Below are 14,061 nucleotides of genomic sequence, written 5' to 3' on the forward strand. Positions count from 1 at the left end.
TAGTGGATAGACTGATTAATTGTTTATTATAACAGTTTCATTATAAAGAAAGGATTAAGAAATACACATTTAAATTACATGTACAATCAAGTCAGATTTTTGTTTGACCAATATTGGGATGTACATTATTAAATATTGTGGGATTGGAGATAAACATTGATAGTCTACAAACTGACTTATAGCTGTCTAGAAAGAGAACAAACCTGATGTTGAAATTCTTTCTTTGTCTGTTCTAACTGAGCCATATTTGCTCTATATTATCTATTACTTATAGCTGTCTAGAAAGAGTACAAACCTGATGTTGGAATTCTTTCTTGGTCTGTTCTAACTGAGCCATATTTGCTCTATATTATCTATTACTTATAGCTGTCTAGAAAGAGTACAAACCTGATGTTGGAATTCTTTCTTGGTCTGTTCTAACTGAGCCATATTTGCTCTATATTATCTATTACTTATAGCTGTCTAGAAAGAGTACAAACCTGATGTTGGAATTCTTTCTTGGTCTGTTCTAACTGAGCCATATTTGCTCTATATTATCTATTACTTATAGCTGTCTAGAAAGAGTACAAACCTGATGTTGGAATTCTTTCTTGGTCTGTTCTAACTGAGCCATATTTGCTCTATATTATCTATTACTTATAGCTGTCTAGAAAGAGTACAAACCTGATGTTGGAATTCTTTCTTGGTCTGTTCTAACTGAGCCATATTTGCTCTATATTATCTATTACTTATAGCTGTCTAGAAAGAGTACAAACCTGATGTTGAAATTCTTTCTTGGTCTGTTCTAACTGAGCCATATTTGCTCTATATTATCTATTACTTATAGCTGTCTAGAAAGAGTACAAACCTGATGTTGGAATTCTTTCTTGGTCTGTTCTAACTGAGCCATATTTGCTCTATATTATCTATTACTTATAGCTGTCTAGAAAGAGTACAAACCTGATGTTGGAATTCTTTCTTGGTCTGTTCTAACTGAGCCATATTTGCTCTATATTTATCAACAGCTTCCTCTAACTGCTCTCTCTCACTCTCAGACGTCTTAAAATCCTTCTGTAATTTTGTGTGAGTCTTTGTCAGTTCTATTTGGAAAAGTAAAAACAAGTTGATAATAGATCATATATTTCACCCAATTTAAAGCAGCCTTTGTATTTGTATAAATTAAAATGACGTAGAAATATTTTCTTTTCAACACAGTACAAATCATATTTAAAACAACTATTTGAAAGAAAATGTATAAAACCTCCTACTGTTCCTGCAAGAATGGAATATAATTTACAAATGTTCTAGCTATTACAATGTATGTTAACATCCATGATAAAGACTACATGTTTAAAGTGAACTAACCTGAGAGTTTTGATTCTTTCTCCTTTAAAGTTTTATTTAAAGTTTTCCTTTCAACCTCCAGTTTACTCAGTTGTTCTGCTGCACTAAAAATAGAAATCTCCAGGTTACTCATTATGAAAACTCAATGTAAAACTAGATGTGTCAAAGCAACATGAATGGCCCGTCCCAAAAAGTTGAAAAATCTGCAATTTCAATAACACATGTGAACACAAACATGATGGTAGTCTCACATATCAAAAATCAGCTCAAAATCTGGAGGGGTATAGAAAAAAAATCTGTATAACTATGATTTTCAATAATTTATCAAAGTCCAAAGCCTGTAATTTCAGCAAAAATTAGGGAAGTGGAACAAAACTTATACTTGATCTGTAACTCATCATGGTTAACTCACATATAAAAAATCAGCCCAATATCTGAAGGTGTTTAGAAAAAAAGTCTGTATAACTGTGATTTTCAACAATTTCTCAAAGTTCAGTCTGTAATTTCGGCAAAAATTAGTGGAGCAGAACAAAACTTGAACTTGATCTGTAACTCATCATGGTTAACTCACATACCAAAAATCAGCCAAATATCTGAAGGCGTTTAGAAAAAAACTCTGTATAATGGTTTGTTGAGGAATGACAATGACGGAATTACGGAATTTCGAAATATCAGAATTACGGAATATCGGAATTACGGAATATCGGAATTATGGATTTCGGAATTTCGGACAAGGGTAAAACTTACTTGTGGGGCCATAAAAATCAGAGCTTGAATGTGAAGGAAAGGCAATTTCTATCACAAAAAGTCTTGCCATCAAATGATATGTTTACAACCAAACTAGAGTGCACATACTGAAATCTCTCTCCAGTTGTACTTCATCATGATTAAGGAGGATTGCAGGTACAAAAATTAATTGTTGGTATCTGTTTTTGTAGGATCAATGAAGTAGTTTCTTAATGCTAACAAGTATGAGGGGGGATAGGACCTTTATCGGGACTCCGGGATCGGGTGTTTTTAAGCTCAGGATTTCGGGATTGACCCTTTCGGGATCCGGGAATCCTTTTTTTCGGATTTCGGGATGTCGGGATTTGCTTTATTTAAATTCGGGACCTCGGGATTTCGCTTTTTCAAGTCCGGGATTTCGGGATCAAGACCCCTCCTATCCCCCCTCAAGTATTGAAGATCAGCTCATGTTGATAGGTCACTAGTCTAAATTTCACACATTAAGATAGTCGATAAGATAAATTCATTACATAGTGTGCTTTGCTCTCACCCCATATGGAATTCACTGACCCCATATATACCATATTAGGTCACTAGCACACAATGTAACTAATAATATAAACTTCATATTTAACATGCATACTAAAATATAATATTTGTAGCTACCATTGTACTCACCTATCACATTGCTCTTTGAGATTCTCATCGTGTTTCCGTAAGACTTCATGCATCTCTGATAATGTCTTATGTTCCTGTTTTAATGACAACAGTGACTTGTCTACTGATGTATATCTACAAATATAATTATCTCACTAAATAACAATAGATGTAAATATAATTTAAAAAGTTCATCTTCATTTGGTTTACTTTTTAACCTTATGCCTCTTTCTAAATGTGATAACATTAAATGATATTATCTGTGTGATAACTTATTCCTAACAAACAACTTTACAAACTAATTCTGTTTTCATTTTCCCTTTCCGTGTCTAAGAAGAAAGCTAATATTACTTATTGAATTGTACAACTTACTTTTCTGACAGTTCTGTATAAGCTGCTGTTAATTGACTCAAACAACTTACTTTTCTGATAGTTCTGTGTAAGCTGCTATTAATTGACTTGAACAACTTACTTTTCTGATATTTCTGTATAAGCTGCTGTTAATTGACTTGAACAACTTACTTTTCTGATATTTCTGTATAAGCTGCTGTTAATTGACTTGAACAACTTACTTTTCTGAGAGTTCTGTATAAGCTGCTGTTAATTGACTTGAACAACTTACTTTTCTGACAGTTCTGTTAATTGACTTGAACAACTTACTTTTCTGATAGTTTTGTATAAGCTGCTATCAATTGACTTGAACAACTTACTTTTCTGAGAGTTCTGTGTAAGCTGCTTTTAATTGACTTGAACAACTTACTTTTCTGACAGTTCTGTTAATTGACTTGAACAACTTACTTTTCTGATAGTTCTGTATAAGCTGCTATCAATTGACTTGAACAACTTACTTTTCTGATAGTTCTGTGTAAGCTGCTATTAATTGACTTTAACAACTTACTTTTCTGATAGTTCTGTATAAGCTGCTATCAATTGACTTGAACAACTTACTTTTCTGATAGTTCTGTGTAAGCTGCTATTAATTGACTTTAACAACTTACTTTTCTGATAGTTCTGTGTAAGCTGCTATTAATTGACTTGAACAACTTACTTTTCTGACAGTTCTGTATAAGCTGCTGTTAATTGTTGATGTTCCTCTGCTACTTGTTCTAACCTGTAAACAAATATATCATAGTGAATTATTTACCTGTTGTGACATATTTTTTTTATCTCATTTTCTTTGTACCAACACCTGTTAAACATTTAAATAGAGTCAGCAAAACTTAAGGTAAGTGATTTTGGTCCAAAGTGTAAATATTTGTTTGGACACAATTTCTATTGTAGAGAGAGATCCAAGGACAATCTAAAATCTCAGTCTAATTACAGGAGTGGCACATGGAAATATCAATTCCACCACTGTAACAAGTGTCTGACGATATTTCTCCACTGGAGACAGTATTAAATTTTGTTATTATATGTGTGAGGCTTGTTAAGCTTTTTAAATAAGTAAAATTTAAATATTGAGAGTGGAGAAATATCTTAATACACAAGTTAAAGTGGTGGAGTAAAGAAAGTTGCGTTCGTTGTATGTGATTTCATCGGTCATTGACACCTTTTTTTATGACATCACAACAGGAAATTCAGAAGAAACCCCAAAAAAATATGTCAAAATTATATTTCGGCCAATCATTGGCCGAGAACAGAAATTTTTACTAGTGTGGAGAAATATTTTTTCTCAGTCCAATGGAGAAAAGTGAAAACAGCACAAAAAATTAGAGAATACAGTTTTCATTATAAAGAAGTTTTAACACTTATTTCCCACTTTTCCCAGCAATACTAAGAACATCAATAAGCGAACTAACTGAGATTTTTCCTCCATCATGCTCTCCAGTGAGTTTTGTAGATGTTCCTTCTTTAATTTGATCTCATTAATTTCCTCTTTACATTTCTCACTGTTGATCTCAGAGGAGTGAAGTAATCGTCTCATTTTAGCAGCCTAAAATAAATAAAAGTACCATTAAATTATGCACTGAAATTCATTGATATCTTAGCTTCATAAACAGCTTTCACTGAACTGTTGATCTATTAATAGATCACCCTCTCTTAGCTGAGCCCTGACCATAAAATCAACATGTGAAAAAGGTTTGACCAGACTATAAATTCATCTGTGTTGAAGAGCTACTGGTGGCATTGGCTGTTTTCTGCTCTTTGACACATTCCCCATTTCCATCCTCAATTTTATTTTAGCTTCATATTAAGCTTTCCTTACATATTGAGTAATCAATGAGCCTGTGTGAGAAAGAGAGAGTTAATTGAACAATGATCCATTAATCAACATAAAAAAGGTTTAACCAACTTAATTCTGCTTCAAACTAAGCTTCACTTAAAAGAGGGAAAAAGACTGAACTTGCCTCCGCCTCATAAGCAGCTTTTCTGGACCTATGCTGAGCTATTAATCTATCAGCCTGTGTGAGAGCTAAACTCTTGGCTTCCAGCAAGTCTTGAAGTTGTTCCTCTTTTGTCTACACAAAAAAAAATTCACAGCTTTACTACAAATTCATCAACTTAAACCATTAAATTAATCAGTCATTGTGTGAGACAGACTAAAAGCTGACCCTGACCAATGGATCATTTGGCATTCTACATAACATCATATGAAAGGATTTATATAAATAGTAAAAACAAGTGAAACTGTGAGCTACTGCTCACTGATGATATTAATAGTGTAAAAATATGCAAGTGTTTGGTAAACAGGAAGTTGTTGAGTGATGAATCTGAAAAAGCATTACACGATATAGTGGACTTATATCAAGCCTGAAATCAAATTTTGGAAATCCTCTTAGTACAGTTCCTGAGAAAAATGTGACGATAATTTTCAACTTGGCTATAAGGTGTAAAATGATACAAGTGATCGGTAAACAGGAAGTTGTCTAGTGATGAATCTGTAAACGCATCACAGGGTATAGCAGACTTATATCAAGCCTGAAACCAAATATTAGAAATCCTTTTAGTGTAGTTCCATAGAAAAATGTGACGAAAATGATCAACTTGGCTATCAGGTGTAAAATGATACAAGTGTTCGGTAAACAGGAAGTTGTTGAGTGATGAATCTGAAAACGCATCACACTGTATAGCTGACATATATAAGCTCTAAATCCAAATTTAGAAATCCTGGTAGTGTAGTTCCTGAGAAAAATGTGACGAAAAATATTCATGGGACGGACAGACTGACGGACGGACTGACAGAGGTAAAACAGTATACCACCCTTTTTTTTTAATAGCGTTAAAAGCAGGGATATAATAACCAGTCCATTATTTGCATCATGATCCTTTAACATGTCAATACATATATTAAAGAATTACACAATTGCCTTTCTTTAACTGTTTATGATATCTGTACACTGAAACTGTTAAATTGTTGGTCTATATTTAGTCTTGGAGTCTTGCAGACACAGGGAATATTCTTATCATTTCTATTTTTTTATTTTTTATTTTGCATGTGCATGGTGCCGATTAGAAGAGTCAATCCCATATCAGCTGATTTTTATCATTGGTTCTTATGATGGGCATTGGCTACTTGCATGCCTTGTAATTTTGTTTTAAAGTGTTCTTGAAAGATATTCATGTATAATCATGTATGGTTGCTACAACTGCTTGCATCCATTTCGTATGAATTTTGGTGGCTAGTTCAAGTTGTTGTCTCATTGGCATTCATACCACATCTCCTTATTTTTATTCATACTAACCTGCAGAGACTGTATCTTGTGTTCATACAGGTCTATAATCTCAGAGGAGTTAGCTCCCTTCAACTCAAAATAAAATAGAATATGTTGTAAATAAACATGAACTAATAAATTGTTATTAACATCTACATCATATTCCGTCTCTGGCGATAGTTATCATTTGCAAACATAACTATCTTAGTTTTCTTTTTCTCTATAATATGCAAGAGAATTGGTCTAATTTAAACTTCAATGAACTCTGCCAAATAATCTTTTAAAACTATTTTTTTAAATTTTTTCTGTGTAAACCATTTATTGTAGATAATGATAGTTTGTTGTATGCTAACATAAAATATATTCAAGCCCCAACCAACATAACAATCAGAGCACTTGTAACCAATTATAATAAAGAATTCTTATATAAGTATATCTTATAAGCATTATACTATTATAACTTGTTAAATACCTCAAAGCCTGACTGCATCCTGTCAATAAGAGATTGAACTGAAGCATCCTGGTCAGCCAGTCTCGTAGCATCCTGTATAGATATCCTACTGGCGTCATGGTTTATGTTTTCCTTGTTCTCATAACTCTGTAAAACTGGCATGTGATACTGAACAGGTGATTGAATTGTCTCCCTTTTCATTAACTCTTCCTTCCTCTTACAATTACTAGCAGCCAAAGCATCACCAAGTCTGAAAAATACAATACAATTATTCTCTCAAACTGTTACAGTCTAATGCATTGAGTGTGAAGGTAGAGGTAATATCTTTGGTTAGATTTCCTGCTAGCTGAACTGTGAAGTCATTATTAGGTTAGGGTAGGTCTGTAGAACTAGGCTACATTAAAAGGAGGGTAGTATACATTACCTTATTATGACTTCAAGGTTCAGCTAGCAAGCAAGCAAACCAAAGATATTACCTTTACTCAAACACTCAATGCAATTGGCTATAAAAGTATTTATCTCCAGGATATATAGACCAAAAAAAGTTGACATCTAGGTAATTAGACATTTATGCAATATCAAATTATTTATAGATATAAATATGTTAAAAGCATGTTATTGAGATATACCAAAGTTTGTTTTTTTTCAATTCTAAGAATTTTCAAATATCCATCGTTACCACCTGGTTATTATAACTTACAAAACTGTAGGAAATGCATCAAACATTGAAGCAAAACAAATTATCTGTAAGGTCACTTGTACTACTGTCCGGTTGTCACTTGTCAGTCCAGCGGACAGGAAAGGCACTATTCTACTGTCCTGGAAAAAATAATTAAATCTTATCAACTTTTAAACTGAGAGATGCACAGATTATAAAACACAATGCCCTCTACTATAGTAAAAAAGGCATATAAATGCTGTGTGTAGTGACTTGTTAGACACACCAATACAAAATTTATACATATTTTTTTTTAATTCAAAATATCAGTGTTTTCAAACCAATTAGTTTATTTCCCTTTACAAAAAACATACTGAAAGAGATATGTGTAAAACTGATTATAAACAACAATGTGTGTAGAGGATAAATGTAACTAAACATATTTCTAACACTTATATTTCCAGATGTCAGATAATATTTCCACTATTTTTTAAACTACAGAAAATATTAATATACTATTAACCCTTTCGCCGATGAGTCCCGGTTTACCGGGATTCACGCTTCAGACAACTGACGACGAGTCCCGTTTTACCGGGATCGGAATACATCTTTTATGTTTTCCGCTCAAAACAGTGCAAACATGAGTTATCTTTCTTTGATGAATACCCGGATGAAAGTGTAAACATAGCGCTTCCGTTTGTTGAAAACCGTGTCAAAATCAGACGAAATTTACGGAATTTACGAGAATTTGAAATGAGGGAACATTTTTTTTGAAAGAATATGGAAGAATTGAAGCCAAACTAGTATACTTTTTTGACATAAAATGTCGTTTTATGAACAAAACACTTGGAATGGACATCGTTCAGTGTGAGGAATTTGTACAGCCTCATAAAATTTTTCAAAAGTTTGCCGTTTTGGGTTAAAAAATTACGATTTGGGGTCAAAGAGCAGAATTTTGAGAATTTCACCTAGATAATGCCGAAAATTTGAAAATTTGAATATTTTATGAGGAAAAAATTATCAAAACATGAATAAAACTGTGAACATGGTGTTAGTGAATGAAATAAATACACAAATAACTACAAACAAGTTTTTATTGACATTTATTATGAAGATCTCCCACTTGAGCAATAGTAGCCAGGGAAGCCATCGTCTCAGAGTAGCTTCTGTCTGGGCAGCAATCGGTGAAAGGGTTAAGTAATGAATCAATGATTTAATATGTGCAAATTTCTATATTCTATAAATGCACTTTGATTTCACTCACTTGTAAACTTGATGAAAACAAAGCATCAACTTCTGGTAGATTTTTTGCTAATTTTGCCATCAAATCCAAACCATACATGACAATTTCTACACCAATATCACTGGAATATATAGGATAAAATATCATGTTTATATACTCTTTCACCAATATCACTGGAATATATAGGATAAAATATCATGTTTATATACTCTTTCACCAATATCACTGGAATATATAGGATAAAATATCATGTTTATATACTCTTTCACCAATATCACTGGAATATATAGGATAAAATGTCATGTTTATATACTCTTTCACCAATATCACTGGAATATATAGGATAAAATGTCATGTTTATATACTCTTTCACCAATATCACTGGAATATATAGGATAAAATGTCATGTTTATATACTCTTTCACCAATATCACTGGAATATATAGGATAAAATGTCATGTTTATATACTCTTTCACCAATATCACTGGAATATATAGGATAAAATGTCATGTTTATATACTCTTTCACCAATATCACTGGAATATATAGGATAAAATGTCATGTTTATATACTCTTTCACCAATATCACTGGAATATATAGGATAAAATGTCATGTTTATATACTCTTTCACCAATATCACTGGAATATATATGATAAAAGGTCATGTTTATATACTGTAAATTCAGAAAGTATTGCATACATTTATTATTGACATTCTGGAAGAATGGACATTGTGATTTAAGTAAAAACTGCATATATCAATCAAATATCAGAATGCAGCTCATTATTGTGATACTCTCCCAGTCGCATTATTTGCATTAATAAAAACCTAGCAATAATCTGTCAGAATATATAGTAAAATATTCAATAAAACACTAAGACATCATTATAAGTCAGAGAAAAACATGACCTTGTGCAATGTGAAACTATAGGTATCAACATATTGTAGTAACATAAAACATATGTATGTAATATTTAGAACAGTTTAATTTACTTAACAAAATCAATATTTATACCAATAAAAACAATTTTTAAAGATTTAATTATAAGTATAAACATAGAGCATTGGGGTGAATACCTTTTTCATTCTAACAATGTCCAAGTAAAAAAAATCACCAGTTTTAAAAATATATATTCATAAATTCACCTTTTCTAAATTTAACAATGATGCAGCTGTGAAAAGTATATCTAAATAAGAGTTATCTTCCTTTGTCCATAATTGTAAACAATTACAAAATGGATATATACAATTCAAACCCAAGTGCTAAATGGGTTCAACCTTTAAGCTTTGATGCTTATAAGCATTTTGATTTTATATATGCAATATAGAACTAACCTTAAATCATCAGTAACCAGAGTAAATTTGCTAGAATTTAAAGCCACTTTATTGTTAGAGAACTGGAATTCCAGTAACTTAGAAAACATCTGCATATCCACCATTCCGACCAACTTTCTCTTTATGTCCTCTTCTCCTGTCAACACTAAAAATGAAATAAAATCTCTGAAACCTACATACTAAAGCATATGCTTAAAAATTAAACAAATTTTTCAAATTCAGATAATCATTCAGAAATTTCAATACTTATCATTTATTTAGTAACCAGTATGTTATAAAAAAGAATAAACCATGTTATATGTCTGATAAAAACAAATTCCTGCACCAATACACAGTCTAAGTCTTATACGTACCGATACACAGTTGTAAAGCCTTTATGATCTTTCTGCTGATTCTCTTCATTATATGACTCTCTCCTTCAATCCTTGTACTGAGAGCTTGTAAGGTCAATGGTAAAACAAGGTCTGCATGAGCAGAGTACTGGATCCTTGTATTGGAGTAAATCATTTCCTATAAAAATAAGAAAAACATACAGAGCAAATGGTAAAAAAAAGTCTTCATGATTGGAGAAGTGAATTCTTGTGTTGCAGTAAATCAATTCCCAGATTTTATAACTAAAACCTTAACCTACATGGCAAATAAAAAAAACAAAGTCTGCATGATGAGAATATTGTATACTTGTATCTGATTAAAGTAATTTCATAAAAAAATCAAAGTGCTTGTAAGCACTGAAGGGTAAAGATTGCTTTAGGGCTATTCCAGAAAAAAATGTATGGGGGGGTTGGAAGGCAGTTTTTGTCAGCACCCGCCACTCAGACAATTGTAATTGAGAATTATAGTGCATTATAGTGTGAAAAGTTGCTCTGATACCCATCACCCATGTATTATTAATATAATGTGCCTTCCAACCCCCCCATACATTTTTTTCTGGAATAGCCCTTAATATATCAGTGGGAAGGAAAACTAAACATTGCAATGTGTAAAGTATTTAATGTATCACAATTATGGGCAAAGGAAGAGGGGCACAGTTTGTTCACATGGAAATGCCAATAGTTTGTTGAAAAACATGTCCTTGAAATATAACAAATATGTAATCAATCCAGAAATCCAGCATCTGGATAATGTCAGTTGCATTGCAGTAGCACACTGTTGATCAGAAATACAAATGTTGATTGGTATCAGTGTTAGGGTTAATGAAAGATCAATCTTTACGATTTCAGGTAAATCTGTATACAGATATACATAATAGATATTAGAATGCAAGTTTTTATTATTGCGATGCTGATCTAGTAGCATTATTCACAATAACTTCTAAATTAAATAACAGTAATAAATAAAATAGTCTCTGTCATGTGTAACTTATAAGTGTTAATAACATATAAACTGTCTACTTCTGAAAGTCACAATAAATTGTTTATGGAAATTAATTGCTTTACAGTAGAAGACATACCTCATAAAATTCCGCCAGAAAGTCGATAGCATATAATGACGCCTGATCATGTGACTCGGCTGGTTGTGATGCCCAGTGAACAACAGCAAACAGTGGTTCTTTGATCTGAGAGACAGGTGTCTGGGCTAATTCAGCGTAGTGATCTCTTTGTTGTACAGAACATGTTGATAATATACAACGACATATTATAGGTCTAATGCCTTCTACAGCAGACAGGGACAGCAGAAGTTCAAAAATCTAAAATTTATCGAAAAAACTAATTAATTTTAACTGACTTTTAATAGAAATAGAACATTACAGAAGTCATTGTCTAAGGTTCCAACAGTTTTCTCATGTATTTAGAATGAAAAACAAAAAACAATTTTGATTTCAAAAGATTTAATTATTTTATATATATATTGATCTTACCTTTACCACTGACTCTGCAGTACTGGTAGCTACCAAATTAAGCACCTTTTCTATGCTAGAACTCAATTTCTCAAATCTGAAGAAATCATAAAATTATTCATATTATATTTACATATTTGGAGTGTTTTCTTCAAATTTTTAGCACTGGAATCTTTTATCTTTTATTTCTCTCCAGGCAATTTAGATAATTCAACTGATTGAAAACTCTATAACAATTTGTTGCCGTCCAAGCCACAAGCAATGTAGGAACTGCTTTTAATACGTCACCATCTCTTCAGCAGTCTCTTTTGATACCCATGAGTTGCTGCTTTATACATGTTTCAATTGATATTTAATAGTGTGTCTTTCTATGTTGTGATGTTACACTATTGTTTCAGGTAAAGATGAAGGTTGGTACCTATATAGATTATAGACTGCTGGTTTTTCCCGTTTGAATGGTTTTACACCAGTCATTTTTGGGGCTCTTTATAGCTTTTTGTTCAGTGTGAGCCAAGGCTCTGTGTGAAGACCATAATTTGACCTACTGGTTTACTTTTGCACATTGTGGCTTGGATGAAGAGTTGTCTCATTGGCACTTATACCACATCTTCTTATATCTATCAGACTGTACTCCTTATCTCTTATGATTATAATTTCCCAGAAAGTTATAGCTGACCTGTTCTCTTTTCATCTCAGAACAAATAAATAGCATATTTTTTTAATCAGAGTAAGAAATACATAAGTATAAGTGCAATAAATGTGACAGTACAAGTTTGCAATAAACTCAATTGACTGTATTGCAGTATGTAAATCGATGAGTAAGGAGTACTTACTCTACAAGTGACTGCTGTATTGCAGTATGTTAATCCATGAGTAAGGAGTACTTACTCTACAAGTGACTGTTGAATATTTTGATTTTTGAGTAAATCTGCAAAAAGATCAACAGCATACTGTCTGGTCGTCCCTGTGTCTCCATTTAATACAATGTTAAACATCAACTGGAATGTCCACTTTACATTCTTTGGATTAAACAGCTACAAAACAAACAAACAAACATCAACTGGAATGTCCACTTTACATTCTTTGGATTAAACAGCTACAAAACAAACAAACAAACATCAACTGGAATGTCCACTTTACATTCTTTGGATTAAACAGCTACAAAACAAACAAACAAACATCAACTGGAATGTCCACTTTACATTCTTTGGATTAAACAGCTACAAAACAAACAAACAAACATCAACTGGAATGTCCACTTTACATTCTTTGGATTAAACAGCTACAAAACAAACAAACAAACATCAACTGGAATGTCCACTTTACATTCTTTGGATTAAACAGCTACAAAACAAACAAACAAACATCAACTGGAATGTCCACTTTACATTCTTTGGATTAAACAGCTACAAAACAAACAAACAAACATCAACTGGAATGTCCACTTTACATTCTTTGGATTAAACAGCTACAAAACAAACAAACAAACATCAACTGGAATGTCCACTTTACATTCTTTGGATTAAACAGCTACAAAACAAACAAACAAACATCAACTGGAATGTCCACTTTACATTCTTTGGATTAAACAGCTACAAAACAAACAAACAAACATCAACTGGAATGTCCACTTTACATTCTTTGGATTAAACAGCTACAAAACAAACAAACAAACATCAACTGGAATGTCCATTTTACATTCTTTGGATTAAACAGCTACAAAACAAACAAATAAAAGTAAGTTATTCTTACATACAACCATTTCAATTTCAAACCAGAGATATGTTTCTCTTTTATAATAATAAACATTGTCTTGTCAGAAAATTAATTTTACTATTTTTTCATATTGATTTTCAAAGTATGTTGGGTCCTAATAAAAAAAGATTATGTATTAATTAAGCAAGACATTTACTTGGTAGACGAAGTTAATCAATTTGCAATTTAAATCTTTTATATGAACATTTGGATGCTTGTGATCAGTCACATTATCTGAGACTACATTTAAAGAATACTTACATTTTGTCCTATGTCTTGGTGTAAACATAAATATGATATACATGACAATGTAAAGATCATCATCGTTAAGTTCTGATCGTCTAAATATGACATCAATGTCTTGTACAAATTCCTTGATCCTTCCTAAAAATGAAAGTACACAGTAACAATTATTTAATA

At 32.0% G+C, this 14,061-nt stretch overlaps 1 protein-coding gene across 1 annotated transcript in view; it reads right to left on the bottom strand.

Moving 5' to 3' along the window:
- Positions 1-14,061, bottom strand: part of LOC139493080 (protein CIP2A homolog) — a 33,142-nt gene that overhangs the window by 2,356 nt on the left and 16,725 nt on the right. The window contains exons 7-22 of the mRNA XM_071281224.1: positions 13,903-14,025; positions 12,775-12,920; positions 11,908-11,983; positions 11,500-11,736; positions 10,403-10,559; positions 10,050-10,194; positions 8,733-8,832; positions 7,511-7,629; positions 6,832-7,060; positions 6,390-6,452; positions 5,055-5,165; positions 4,506-4,639; positions 3,755-3,817; positions 2,728-2,841; positions 1,345-1,427; positions 940-1,079 (exon numbers count right to left, since the gene is read on the bottom strand). Of these exons, the coding sequence (XP_071137325.1) occupies positions 940-1,079; positions 1,345-1,427; positions 2,728-2,841; positions 3,755-3,817; positions 4,506-4,639; positions 5,055-5,165; positions 6,390-6,452; positions 6,832-7,060; positions 7,511-7,629; positions 8,733-8,832; positions 10,050-10,194; positions 10,403-10,559; positions 11,500-11,736; positions 11,908-11,983; positions 12,775-12,920; positions 13,903-14,025 (2,040 nt within the window). The remainder of the gene's footprint in view (positions 1-939; positions 1,080-1,344; positions 1,428-2,727; positions 2,842-3,754; positions 3,818-4,505; positions 4,640-5,054; positions 5,166-6,389; positions 6,453-6,831; positions 7,061-7,510; positions 7,630-8,732; positions 8,833-10,049; positions 10,195-10,402; positions 10,560-11,499; positions 11,737-11,907; positions 11,984-12,774; positions 12,921-13,902; positions 14,026-14,061) is intronic.

Source organism: Mytilus edulis, chromosome 10 (genome assembly GCF_963676685.1).
Source record: "Mytilus edulis chromosome 10, xbMytEdul2.2, whole genome shotgun sequence".
Taxonomy (NCBI): domain Eukaryota; kingdom Metazoa; phylum Mollusca; class Bivalvia; order Mytilida; family Mytilidae; genus Mytilus; species Mytilus edulis.